At 34.0% G+C, this 14,306-nt stretch overlaps 1 protein-coding gene across 1 annotated transcript; it reads right to left on the bottom strand.

The window, feature by feature from the left end:
- Window positions 1-644: 644 nt before the first annotated feature.
- On the bottom strand, window positions 645-12,295 carry LOC140862466 (uncharacterized). The gene is made up of 3 exons (XM_073265488.1): window positions 11,246-12,295; window positions 10,553-10,873; window positions 645-1,031 (listed from the first exon to the last, which is right to left on the bottom strand). The coding sequence occupies exons 1-3, from the start codon at window positions 12,293-12,295 to the stop codon at window positions 645-647; spliced, it is 1,758 nt and encodes a 585-aa protein (XP_073121589.1).
- Window positions 12,296-14,306: the final 2,011 nt, after the last annotated feature.

Raw genomic sequence — 14,306 nt, 5'->3', positions numbered from 1 at the left:
TCCTCGGGAGGCTTTTCTATTAATCTCACTCAAGAATTCAGGGTACAAAACTGAACAAATCACAGCACAATTCCACCATTAAACAAAGAAAATATACAGCATAGACGATGAACTTAGGTACAAGTTTTCCGAGCTTAAAAACTCTATATCTATCGCCTTGTTCTCTCTTCTTTGTGTCTATCACTCTATTTATTTCTTCTTCTAATTAATGATCATTTAGATGAAAGTTTTTATGTGTTGTGTGTGTCTTAACTGCTGCAACTCCCTTGAATATGCTCAAGACTTGTTGGTTGAGGTTGGTTGAGATTGGTTGAGCTCCAACGGCTCAAATCCCAGCTGCAAACTAGACTCACCCAATTCATCCTTGTATTTGGGCCTCACTAAATTCTTTTACAAGGAATTAAGCTCGGCCCAAGTCCACAAACATGTATGGGGCCTTCCCCCGAGCCCAAAGCATGCACAAGTAGTTCCAATTTGGCAGACACTTCCTTTCAATTTTCCACCTTGTCTATGTTGGGTAGCCTCCAAGAGATTCTCCTGATCAAGCTAAGTATTGTCAACTACCCCAACCAAGTCTAAACACAACTTGAACTTTGATTAAGGTAGGGCCTTGGTGAAAGCATCAGCTAGATTTTCTTCTGTTCTTATTTTTCCACCTTCACTTCTCCCTTTGCAATAATGTCTCTCACAATGTGAAGTTTCACATCAATATGCTTTGACCTTTCATGAAAGATTTGATGCTTAGACAAGTGAATAGTACTCTGATTATCACAGTGAACTTCAACCATTTCTTTCTTCAAACCAAGTTCAGTTATCATACCCTTCAACCAAAGTGCTTCCTTTATCCCTTCAGTTACTGCAATGTATTCATCTTCGGTTGTTGAGAGGTCAACAACTGATTGCAGAACTGATTTCCAACTTATAGCAGTTCCAAAAGTTGTAAACACAAGTCTAGTAAGAGATTTCCTTATATCAAGATTTCTAGCATAGTCAGAGTCAACAAATCCCACCAAAGGCTGAGAGTCATTGTCCTGTTTTTGAAAAAACAATCCAATGTTAACTGATCCTTTCAAATATCTAAGGGTACACTTCAGTGATTCCCAATGAGGCTTTCTGGATTGGTCATTAATCTTGATACAACACTTATAGTTTGAGTTAATTCAGGCCTGCTGCAAATCATTCTATACATTATACTCCCAACTCCACTAGCATAGCCGCCACTGTTTGTAAGAGTGACAACGTCTCACACAACACGTACTAAAGAAAACAAATAATAAATGTACATCCTTTAAAATTATAAAAATTTAATCCTTAAAATCATTTATTCTAATTTTGAGATAAATATATACGATTCATTTGAATATATATTTGAAAACAAAAATCACATCTTATCGACTTATACAAATGCACTGTCTAATTATGATAATAATAAAAATATATAAAACAATTGGGTAGAAATTTTTATTACAAACAATTTTGTTATGATTTTAAGGAGATTCAACCAAACAAGAACATGAAATCCAAATGAATAGATCAAGTCCCCACTTGCGAGCTTAGAACCACTAAGAATTCAACAACCCGTAAGCCAACCAAGATCTAATTGCAACCTGATACACAACAAGAAAGTAAACAAACATAGATTTATGTGGTTTGATGATAAGTGCATCTTACGAACTTAATTTGTTTATGATTTTAATTGAACTTTGCTTTGTTTCGAGTGGATTTATGTGTTTTAGTTGTTGTTTGTGTGCATGTAGTAATATTTATAAGTTTGTGAAAAAAGAAAAGAAAAAGAAAAAAAAATGACAGAAGAAAAGGAAACATAGCAGAACAGGGTAATTGAGTGAAGCGCTTCTGTGCTACATTGGAAGAGCGTATGCGCTAGAGAAGCAAGTAAGAGATGCTTATGCACTGAGAAGATCTTCATCTGCGTCTAAAACCAGTAGAGTGCCAAATCTTGAAGAGCATATGCATTAAGAGGAAGAGCATATGCGCAAAAAGACAGAGAGTTGAGAAACGTAAAGCGCATCTCTGCTTGGAAGGTAGTGCATCTACGCTTGTGGAAGAAACTAAAGCGAGTCTACGCTTGAATGGTAGCGCATCTGTGCCAATGTCTGGACAAGGAATTATGAAGTGAAGCTCTTCTGCGCTTGATTGCATGTGCTTCTGCGCCTCTGTGTAATTTTGGAAAATAACAGAGTTTTGGAAATATGAAATCTTGGATTTTTGGGCTTGATCGATGGGCTTTCATCTACAAATAAAATAGAGTTTGAAGATCACATTAGAGGGGAGGCAGCCGCATACTTTCAGAGAGAAAATTGGGAGCAAAATGTGAGAATTGAGAGGAACTCGGAAGAGGAATTATGCACTTTTGGATAAAATAACATCAAGCAACAAAAATGAAGATCGATTAACCGGACATGGAAGAGCGTCTTCGGATTTGTTATTCTTATTTTAACTTTTTATTACTGAATTTATGTGTATTTTTTGATCATGTTTTGCGTTTATCTATTTTTTATCATGAACTAAATTTTCTTAGTCTAGAGGATGATGTAACCTGGCGTAGACGACTTTTAAATTTTTTATTTTATTGGATTGAATTCTTCTAAATTAATTGTGTTTTTTAGATTTGATTGTCTTTTTAATTACTTGATCACTAAATGAATTGTCATATTTATTTGAAATCGATGCTCGAAAGAGGGGATTTTCAATAGGATATTATAAAATACACTGTTATTGTTTATATAGCCAGGGAGGGTGTATAGTTTTAATAGAGCGTGTGTAAGAACATGGTTGATCACATATCATTAAACCTAAATTTTTAATATGGATATAGGAATCGAAGTTTAATTGATACACTCTATTTTTGCTCGAGAGAGGGAAATAAAAAAAATCTAAGAGTTCTTAGCTATTAATTGAATAGAATTCATGAAAATAATCTAATTAGAAGTAGCTGTTGTCGAAACCAAGTGAAATCAAATCCTATAGACCATTATTCTCTCATTGATATTTCTTTGAATTTGAGTGCTTGACTTGCTAAAGTTTTTTAATTATTTAAATTTTCAAACAAAATTCTCTAATTATTTTCTAAATAAAGTTTTAACTATTTTAATTATAATTACTAATTAATTTTCACTACCACTCCTCGTGAGAAAGATACTTTACTAACTTTTTTACTAAAACTTGACAATCGTGCTTGCGAGCATAAAATTATGCAACAAGTTTTTAGCGCCATTACTGGGGAGTATTTTTATTGAATTTATATTAGTCTTGTTACCAATTAGTCTGGATTTTAATTTAGAGTTTTTTTTATTTATTTTTAGTACTGATTTATTTTTATTCTTCATGAGTGCAGTTTATGAGAAGATCTCAAAGCGTTGATTCTCTATTGTTTGATCCGGAGATCGAACGCACTGCAAGATCTTTGAGAATGTTAAGAAGAGAAGAATTAAGAAATATGGCTGAAGATAATGCACAACAGGCTCCCTTGGTGACAATTAGAGACCACTTCCAGCCTACTGTTCAAGCTCACTACTCTGGAATTGCTAGGGGAACCATTAATGCCCACAATTTTGAGCTTAAGCCGACATTAATTAACATGGTTCAGTGAAAGCTTAAATCGGTGTGATTAAAAATCTAATGTCAAGCGTAACAGGTCAAGTAATAATAAAGTGGACAAAGGTCAAACCCACAGGGACTGTATCAGTATGAATACCAGAATATGATTATTTCTACTTAATCTAGACTAATAAATAAGATTGATTTCAAATTCTAAACTAAGAAATTAAATTGCAAATAAAATTCAACTCAAAACACATCAGAGATTTTTGGATTAAATTCGATAGGAAAAAAGCTCGATCAAGGACTCACGTAGGTACCAGACAAATTATGTAACAAGTAGTTGATTCAAGACTCAGATAATCTTAATTCACGGGAATTCTCCTAATTTGTTCAAATGACTATTTCTAAAAAAATCAAACCTATTCAAATATTGACGGATTAATATTTCGTAATTCTAATAAAATTTGAATGCATGACAAACGGTGAAAATTCAGTTTACACTCAAACCGCACAATGAAACCGAATTCTATTTCTAGTCGGTTTTACAATATGTTGATTATCAAAGTGATCAAAATCAAAACCTCATTTGTTGACTTGGAATCTATTAACATGCAAGCAAATAACTGGCCAGGTAATTCACAAGACAAATATAAATTCGACAATCAGTAAAATAAAATCAATTCTGAAAATTCTCAAATAAACATTCAAGTTTTCTACATAAATTATCTGGCCCAATCACGTGGCCTTGATCGAAAGAGAAAAACTACTCAAAGTTCAACATGATTCAAAAACAAAAGTTTTTAATCCAAAACATCAACTAGAAATCAAAAATAAAAAGAAAAGAAGAAAGGTAGAATCAGAGATGATGATCATCCGCCTCTTGCCTTCAAATGCGTTGTGTAACCCCTATTCTGATGAATAGATTCGTATTTATATGCCCAAGGATCTTCAAAAGATAGTTACCTTCCCAAGCAAGAGTTTCCAAAAATATAAATTCTATATGCTCCGCTCGCTCGAGCAAGCACAAGTCTCGCTCGAGCGAGCATGACTCTGTTCCGGAGGATTTCTTTGCTTGCTTCTCTCGCTCGAGCAAGAATGACAATCGCTCGAGCGAGCAACTTTCTGTCTCGAAGAATTTATTGCACGTATCGCTTGCTCAAGCGAGCACAAGTCTTGCTCGAGCTACACACTTTCTGAATTTTTTCCTTGATCTCACGGCCCTCTCGCTCGAGCGAGTATATTTCTGTCCAATTTTTGATTTTTCCGAGTTTTCCTACAAAATGGACCAGGAAGAGTATTATGCAAACAAATGCATTAAACATGTTAAAACTAAATAAAACAACAACAATAACATAGGAATGTATGAAAAACAAACACTAAAATATGCATATGAAATACAGTTATCAACTCCCCCATACTTAAGCCTTACTCGCCCTCGAGCAAGACATACAACAAAAAAATGCAATAACACAAATAAAAATGAATCATGTACAAAGTAGCCTCAGATGAGTTCCATTTCAATCAACTAAAAATCATAACAACTTCCGATTGTCCATAATCCACTGTCAGTTTAACGTAAATGTGTGTGTGTGCCATGTTATTCTAGTTTCATGCAATTTCAAACGAATCCATTCTAAGAATGTTTAGCGGCCTATGACAATTAAATGCAAGTATCACAATCCAGCACTCCATCATCTCAACAATCCCAAACAAAAACATGCACTTTCTTGAGATTAATTACGTACCTCCAGATTTTGCACCCGGTTTTCTTATGCCCCAATAATTACCCGCAAACTTAGCTATAACTAAGATAGGATTAGAATTTCAATCCCCTCGTCTATAACCCGGATGGAGCGACAATCCCATTTAACCCGCGAACTTAGCCATGGAAAATTGATTAGAATTTCAACCATTTTCCAAGCCCGGATGGAATTGTTATTTTAAAATTTTAAAATGTTGTTAACCCCATGGAATCTGCATACTTAGTTACAAACAAGGGATTGGATTTCAATCCCTCGCTCGTAACCCGGATGGAGTTAACTTATTTTTCAACAAAAAAATTTTCAAAAAGTTTTATAGATACGCCCAAGATCATACATGCAATGTCTAACAACATCAAGAATCCAAAGACACTATCATGATCAACAAGCATCTATTGCCGTGCAATGGTCAAACAAACACGAATATCATCAATTACATCGCTACACTACACTAGGCTAACAAGCGTGCTTAATATGATTCACGATTCAACCACAACTTCTCATGTTCAATCAAAAGCAACATTTTTCAAAAACATTTTTTTTCAACTCTATCATCATCGGCTAACAGTCATCATTCTACTCATATGTATTGTGTGTCTCTAAACTGCTGCAACTCCCTTGTATATGCTCAATACTTGTTGGTTGAGATTGGTTGAGCTCCAACGACTCTAATCCCAGCTGCTAACTGGACTCACCGAATTAATCCTTGTATTTGGGCCTCACTAAATTCTTGGCCAAGGAATTAAACTCGGCCCATGTCCACAAACATGTGTATTGGGCCTTCCACCGAGCCCAAAGAATTCACACGTTGTTCCAATATGATAAGACACATCCTTTCAAAGTTTATTCTCAACTTCAAACTTATTGTTGACCAATATTAACTCAATACACTATTGAGACTTGTTTAATTTTTTAGTTTATCAATATATAAAACTCATGTTAGCTCGACTTATTCATGGCATATACATGATAAATAAATGTGAAGGTCAAATATTCATATTTCCATTTCATGATACTCGTTTCTACCAAAAATAACTACTATAATCGCAAATTACCTCCTCCACATTTTAACATTAAGAACATGAGGCATATTGATCGATTATGAAATTGTCAAAGTTGATAATGTAAATTGACATATTTGGATCAAAGTTTTGTAAGTCGTCAATGCTTGATCTTGATAAAACAACTATGAGTTTTTAACATTTTGTGTCTTTTTTCTGCTGAACCCATTTTTTTTTTGTTTTTGGATGAAATATTGACATGACATGAGGCATTCGGTAGGTTTCGAACGCAGGACTAGTTGGCACGATCAATTTATAGTTTTGGAAACTAATTTGGCATACCGCATATCCTGAAAAAAAAAATGCCAATGGTAAGTCCAAATCCGCCGCAAAATTATTATTCAAGTAATTATGTTAAAAATCCTGAAAAGAAACAAATGGATGTGCCCCATGTACGGTGTACCTAGCTACCAATGATAATCCAAAGATGTTTTGTTATCAAAGGAAAAAGAAGAAGTATCATGTTCCAGTCTGAGACCTATGCTTTCTTGTTCTACAAAAATGATTGACGCATACTTTAAAATCAATTGTAATTCTTCATTAACAAATTCAAATTTCTAATTTAAACCGTGTGAAATAGGGGTATGACAAATATAAAGAAAAAATACATAAATTAAATAATACTCTCAGTATCTCACATAGAATAAGAAAATTATTACTTAATGAATATGTTAATAAGGTAAAAAATTTGTTAAAATTAAAGTAGTTAAAGTATTTAATGATGGGGGTAGAATGATTTTAAAAATAAAAACAGAGAAAATAATATAAAATTAATATTGAAATTATATTTATATATGTGAGATGAATGAAAAAATAAATATGGTTTTTATATTTTGGATGGAGAGAGTGTAATATGATAAAGTACTTACCACTAGGCTAAAAGCTATAGCTATTAGCTAAGACGTAACTTTATTTCGCACTTGAGGCATCGCATATAGGTCGGTTTGTTAAGCCCGTGAGTCCAGGGACGGACATGCCTTACTACTGGCAATGTCTCATATTCCTTCGAGATCAGTTTTATCCTTTCTCTATCGCCCTGTCCGTAGCAGAGAAACTATTACTCATTAAGATTTGGTGTTCCTCTTTAAATCTCACCTAGCTAATCGGATGAAATAGCGCAACGTCAGCAGCTTGAGACACTAGAGCTTACAAGAGGTCAATCATAGATCGTCAAACTTGGTTGGGCCCGAGCGGTCCACGCCCCACCCCGCTTAATAGACAGGTTGGAATTGGCAATTTTTCAACCCGCTCAAATGAGACGGACATACCCACCCTGCTTGGTGGTGGGTTGTGGGCCTATGGCAGGTTCCGGGCCAACCTGCCAAATATAAATAAACATTAGTTGGCCGGCCTAACCCGCACCGTCAAATAGATGTGTTGGATTGCTAATTTTTCAACACGTCCAAATGGCAAGCCAGCCCGTCGCGTTCTTCTAACTGACTGGTTTTGATGGATTTCAAATTATCCAGTCCCGTCGGCATATTTTAACAGCTCTAATCACTCATCTCAATACCACCCTCATCTATGCACGCGTCACCCAAACAAAATGGTATAAAAAGTCAACTATCTACTTTACAAGGGTTCCTAATAATCATGTTATATTAATGTAATTAATATCATTAAATGAAGGATTATGACATTATTCCACTTGTATAGTTTCCACTCACCGGTTTACCTCTCTTAGTCAAGAGCAATTATTAAAAAGTAATGCTACATGTACACGGAGGGTTATACGTTGGGTTACACGTAGCATTTGAAATTACATAAATGTATTTTAGAAAGAGTTTTTTGAAATAAAGTGGAGGAAAACTTTTGTAATTTCATGTGTAGTGTGTAATCCAACATGTAACCCTCCATATACACATAACATTTCCCATTATTAAATGTGCCCCAAATTCAACTGAAGGACAACTTTACTTATGCTTACCAATATATTTTTTGGATGACAAGTTTCAATTAATTCAATACTGTAGGGATAAGAGATCGGGTTGTAGCCCAATTGATCTTACATGTCCGCAAATTTGTGGAGACTCAAGTTCGAATACTCCCCCTCCCCTTTGTAATAAAAAAAAACTAGGCATAGATAGGTTTATGGAGGAAGTATGTGGTTTACATATTTTCATGCTGTGAATATTTTTTTGGATAAAATAAATATTTTTTTCGGTACGGTAAGGTAACGATACCGATTTTTTCGGTACGGTAACAGTATGAAATTTTTAAAATTTTGGTATAAATCGGTAGACCGAAATATTATATAAAAATTTAAATATATATAATATTTTTAACAATAAATTTATAAATTATAAAAAATATTAGGTTTTTTTTCGGTATAAAACAGTATATGCCGATACCGTACCGAAATCTCGGTATACCGTAAAATTTTGGTATAATCGGTATGCTAGTTATATGTACCGAAATTTTTGGTATACCGAAATTTTCGGTATGGTATCGGTATAAAAAGTTTTATACCGTAATTTTCGGTACGATATACGATATGCATTTGTCGGTACGGTACCCCTAAATTTGACATTATTTTTTTCCTTGAATCAATTGAAAGTTTCCTTCAAGAAAATAATTTTGATGAGATAAATAAAGTTGTGTGTATTGGTTGAATTTTAGGGAACATTTAATAATTGCACTTGACTAAGAGAAATAAATAAATTAGTTGAAATTACACAAGTGCAAAATCTCATAATCCTACATTTAATTATTATTAATTAAATTATAAATCATATAACATAACTGATCTTGAGTCTAATTGGAACAAAAATGTAGTTACGATTAGAGGAGAATTGAAAAAATGGATCTGGTTAACAATGTTATAATAATAATAATAATAATAATAATAATAATAATAATAATAATAATAATAATAATAATAATAATAATAATAATAATAATAAAACTCCCCAAGTGTCAACGAGCTAGGCCTTGATTATATACGGCGTGTGGGAGGAGTGCTTCGTAATAAGCAAAGTCGACTGCTACTGGCATTTGACAAACAAATCGATTAACCTTTGTCTGTGTTGATGGAGTGCTAGCTTAACTATGAGAAAAACTTCCATAATGTTCAAGTTGCAAACCATTCCTTGCTACTAATTACTAGAGTGCAAGCAATCACGGCTACTCAAAAAATCTTGGTTATTATGATATCTACACTACATAAATAAAAACAAGTGATTACCGAATTGATTGATGAGAATAGATTGGCAGATAGTGTGACACATAGAGTTTTTCATTTTGTTTCTTTCTCTAGCCCATTCATTTTTTGTCAGTATATATGATTGGTGAGTTTTCCTCGGTAACATATGTTAGAGTTTTGCTCATTTTGTTTCTCTCTCTCCATTTTTTTGTCAGTGTGAACTGTGAGTTTTCCTCGTATTTATTACAACATGTAAAGAACGATAATTCTCAATAAATTTACACATGTACCTAAAACAAAATATACCGGAGGCTAGGTAGTCGTGTTTTTAAAAATATAATTGAATAAAGCTAGATAAAAAAAATACCTTGACAAATTATATATCTTTCTTTTATGTTATCTTAGTAACAACAAAATTATCATTTACATTTTTCTGGTTGTTTACACAATGATTACTTAACATAAACATTCATTTGCTCCTAATGAAATTACAAAACCCGAAATATTATTCAACTCAAAACTTTTAAACAAAATATCAGTGAAACTACTATATATGTTTTGATCACTAGATAAGAGCAAATAATATTATTTCACCAAATTATTAACAGTTTTAATAAGCTCTTGAATCTTGATGTGCCTTTGTGTAAACATATCATGTGCTTAGATACCTCAATATTCATGTTGATGAAATGCAGAAAAAATGCATCATGAATATATCCATTGGCACGTGAAAATCACGAGTTAATAAGAAAAAAAATTAATAATATATGATACAAAACTTTTTGGTAAAGTTCAAAAGTAAATCCATAAAAATTTAGTTTCAAAGTAGACGATATATAATATATCATTGTGGAAATTTATGAGTTACATTCTACATGTATGTAGCTAGTAAGTAAGACCAATATATATATTCTTCAATTCAAGAATTTATAGGGCAGATACCATTAGAATCGGCTGCAATTACAAATATTAGAAGGAGGAATTTTAGCCTTCATTGAATGTTGTAGTTGTGTATTTTTCGTCTTCACCTCACTAAGCACATGTCTTACCCACTCTGAGAAATGGCTCTCATTATGACCAATCCTGCTATTCTTGAACAACGGCATGCAACGATGATCATCCTCGGGATACGGACATCGATCTCCTACCGGGTCCCGCCACGCCCCCTCGTGTTTCATCCCGGACCAACTAGCTAGCCAGTGGTATACGAATTGCCCCACTCCGGCTAGCTCTAGCCATCCCTTGGGGAAAAACTCCATCACACTGCTGTTTCTATCCATTAGTACCATGTTTGACAGTTGAGCTCCATGTGGAGATATTAGAATATCAGTTAAACTCATCACTTTGACCTGTAAAATTAAGAAATAGTATAGTTATTTATTTTCAATGCCATACTTCATCGCCCCGTTGCCTCGATGCTTATAATATTTATGAGCGAGTCCGAATCCATCATGGCTCGATGCCAAGGGGTGCGAGTCGTGTGACGAAAAATTTTGAAACTTTTATCAGTTCTTTTCTTTTTTTTTTTCATCCAAAAATCCATCTGTGTCCCATCTTGCACTCTTTTCTTGGATTTGTGGATCCACCCCTGCTTACGTTTGCTGGAGCTACCACATATATTCTTGATGATATATATATGGTTCTCTTTCAGAAATACTGAAGAGGGATAGTCGAGAATAACCAGGACAATGACATTAAAATCGAATTAGTCTAATACTCACTTGCTCACAAAAGGTAAGGTTATGTGAATAAGCCACCATCAACCTGCAGCCCTCCACCTTTTTGCACTCCTTTCCGAATATGTCTACCACTGCCGATGAATTCTTGAATGATCTAGCTCCATTCCTCATTAACATGGTCATCCTGATTGTGCGAGACGGTGTTTCCTCCGAGCTAACGTTACAATACATCCTAGACTTGCACCTCATTAGATCATACACTTCCATTCTCTTCTCTCTAGACATCCCACCTTCATTGTGCCTCATAACAACAGTTTCCTCGAAACAAGCTGGAGTAGTGTCATCACCATCAAATTCCTTTCCTTCGAAATTTTCTATATAAATTTTTGTATTGAACGTGGCTGCCAAAAGGGCTCTCAACCATGGTGACATATCAGTCCTTAGTTCACCCCAATGGTACAAAATCCATCGTTTAGGCCGAACCATGCATCCTTTCTTGATGTGCCAGGCTACAAATGGCATCATCGCAGATAAACCGTGCCATATGTTAGAGTAATCGTAGTGATTGTATGACACGAAGGTGATCCCTTTCATCAGCGTGGCATTTTGAGGCAACGCTTCAGGCAAAGCAAGGGCGTACGAATTCCACGATCCATCGTGTTTGTTACGTCCCTTTAAGCATAGAATCTTGCCTCTCGAAGCCTTAGAAGGGAAGTGCTGGTATTGAACCTCGCCTTCTTCATGTGTATCATACAAAGAACTCATAAACCATGTGTGTCCTTTGGTAGCCGAACTTGTGAAACGCAAGTCCTTTAAAGGGAGAAACGTGACAGATTCACGAAGCTTGGACGACAAAGATTTCAGCTCTTTTCGACAGTGGAGGACATCCAAAAGACTCGAGTTCAAGGCAGGTTCTTGCCACTGGTACATGAAATTCGGCAGCGACGTTATTTGGAAGAAACCGAATAACACGATGGATGAGGCAGATAGATAGATTAAGGAGCGTCTTCGCAACACTTTGTATTTGGATTTCGGAAGAGAAATTTCATTGTATTTGAAGCAATCTTGCGACTGTAACGTTGATTTGTTCATGGCTTGAATGTTGAGTCGAAAATAATATTGAGGCATAGGAGGCTGCATAAATATTTATTTACACTGGCTTTAAAATATGACTTACGTGGCATGGCTTAAGGTCATGAATTCCATGGCCAAACATGGAAAACTACAATTCTTTCATGCTTTAATTTGAAGGAATTCTTGACCAAGTACGTAGCTGCTCCTTTTCATGACTATCATCATTCATGGAACTCGTGAAATATATTTTTACATCAACACGGAAAATCCTTTTTTGAAGGGGGCAAAAAAAAAAACACTAGGATTCTCGACGGAAAATCCATAATTACTGACGGAATTTAATATTCCATCGTAAATATTATTGACGAATAGAAAGTGCAAACGAACCAAATCTAGCCGAATAATAGTAAAAAAGTAAGACTAGAGTTCGGTTTGAATCAAGTATATTCAAGTTCGATTCGAAGTTCGAAAACTTCAAATATTTTGGTTCGAACTCAGCTCAAAATGAAGTTTGAGTCCGAGTTTGGCTCAAAATATTCGAACATATTGCTCGAAAATTAAGGTTTGATAACTTGGTTCGAAAGCTTGAAATGACCGAAAGGTTCTAAATTTATATGTATTTATTATATCATTATATTATCTTAATAAAATATTAAGGTTCGTGAACGACTCACGAATTGTCAAAGAAATAATTTGAACTCGAGTTCGGCTTGAAAAAAGTTTGAACATGTTCGGGTTGGGTTCGAAAAGAGTTTGAACATGTTCGGGTTCGACTCGAGCTTGATAAGTTCGAATACAAATCAAATATTTAATCGAACCAACTAAAAAAGCTCGCGAATCGGCTCCATTCATTTACACCTATAGTGACGAAATCTTATTGTGGCACGCTAAACTCTTGATTTAGTAAGTGTGTGCAATCACTAAAAAAAGTTATTCTTTGTTTAAAAGATTAGTTTTGTGTTTCTTAAACTCAAATTTTGTATTAGTTTTTGCTTAATTTAATTGAATACTAAAAGTTAATGAGATGATGATTCTGCTTCTACAAAAATAATTATGATCAAAAGTTAGTAGTAGAATAACATTTTTATCAAACACTACTCACTTATAATTTTTAGCTTTTGTTTCATTTTCAATCACTATCCATTTTTTTATTTTTATTTACTTAATAATCATTTGATTGTTATCATACGTACCAAACGTTACTTTAAAGAGTAGTTATTTTGTGTGAAAATCTCACGCATAATTAAACTACAAAAATAATTATCTTATGTCAAATGTAATTTTTATGACTCATATTACTTATCCATATAATTTGATTTTATAACTCATGTTATTTTATCTTAAAGAGTAGTTATTTTGTGTGAAAATCTCATAGATAATTAAAGTACGAAAATTATCGTTTTTCTAATGTAGTTTTTATAACTCATATTACTTATACATAAAATTTGATTATCATCATACGTCAGTACTTAAGAAAAGTTTTTTTGTGTCGAATTTATCCGTGAGATGGGTTGACCCGATCTATATAGTGACAAGCTCTGGATCACCTATTACTTACTTATTTGAATTGTAATTAACTTAAATATTTAAAGATTAATCAGAAAGTAACTGATAATTCCAGTTTATTGCACTTTTATTTCATATATTTAACCTGATTTTTTTATAGTTCCTTGAGCGAAATTATTTGTTTTTGTTGTTGTTTTTTGTCATTTGTAGGTAGTGGGGAAATAACGAGATTTTATGGCATATATATATTGCAAGGAAAATGACCGAGACGGTGATGAAAAGTGAAGAGAAAAGCTTAAAGAAAGGCCAAGGCAGATGCAGATGCGCCACTCTGCAGGCGCCCCTGGCATGTGAAGGTGCACCCGTGCCCAAAGTCTGGAGCAACTACTAAGTATGCAATTAACTTAAATATTTAAAATTTAATCAAAAAATAACTGATAAATAAAAATTATTGAACTTTATTTCATATATTTAACTTGGATTTTTTTTTGTTTCTTGCAGAATTAAGCATTTTTGTTGTTGA

The sequence above is a fragment of the Henckelia pumila genome, chromosome 4, assembly GCF_033568475.1.
Source record: "Henckelia pumila isolate YLH828 chromosome 4, ASM3356847v2, whole genome shotgun sequence".
Taxonomy (NCBI): Eukaryota; Viridiplantae; Streptophyta; class Magnoliopsida; order Lamiales; family Gesneriaceae; genus Henckelia; species Henckelia pumila.
The sequence above is the reverse complement of the archived record's forward strand: the minus strand, read 5'-3'. Positions and strand labels throughout refer to the sequence as shown.

What these genes read in the sequence shown, in the direction of transcription:
- LOC140862466 (XM_073265488.1), bottom strand. Translation starts at nt 12,295, where the DNA reads ATGAACAAATCAACGTTACAGTCGCAAGATTGCTTCAAATACAATGAA. An exon ending in ACCTTACCTTTTGTGAGCAA is followed by an intron (nt 10,874 to 11,245) that starts GTGAGTATTAGA and finishes TTAATTTTACAG; the next exon opens with GTCAAAGTGATGAGTTTAAC. An exon ending in TAAGACATGTGCTTAGTGAG is followed by an intron (nt 1,032 to 10,552) that starts GTGAAGACGAAA and finishes TTTCAAAAACAG; the next exon opens with GACAATGACTCTCAGCCTTT.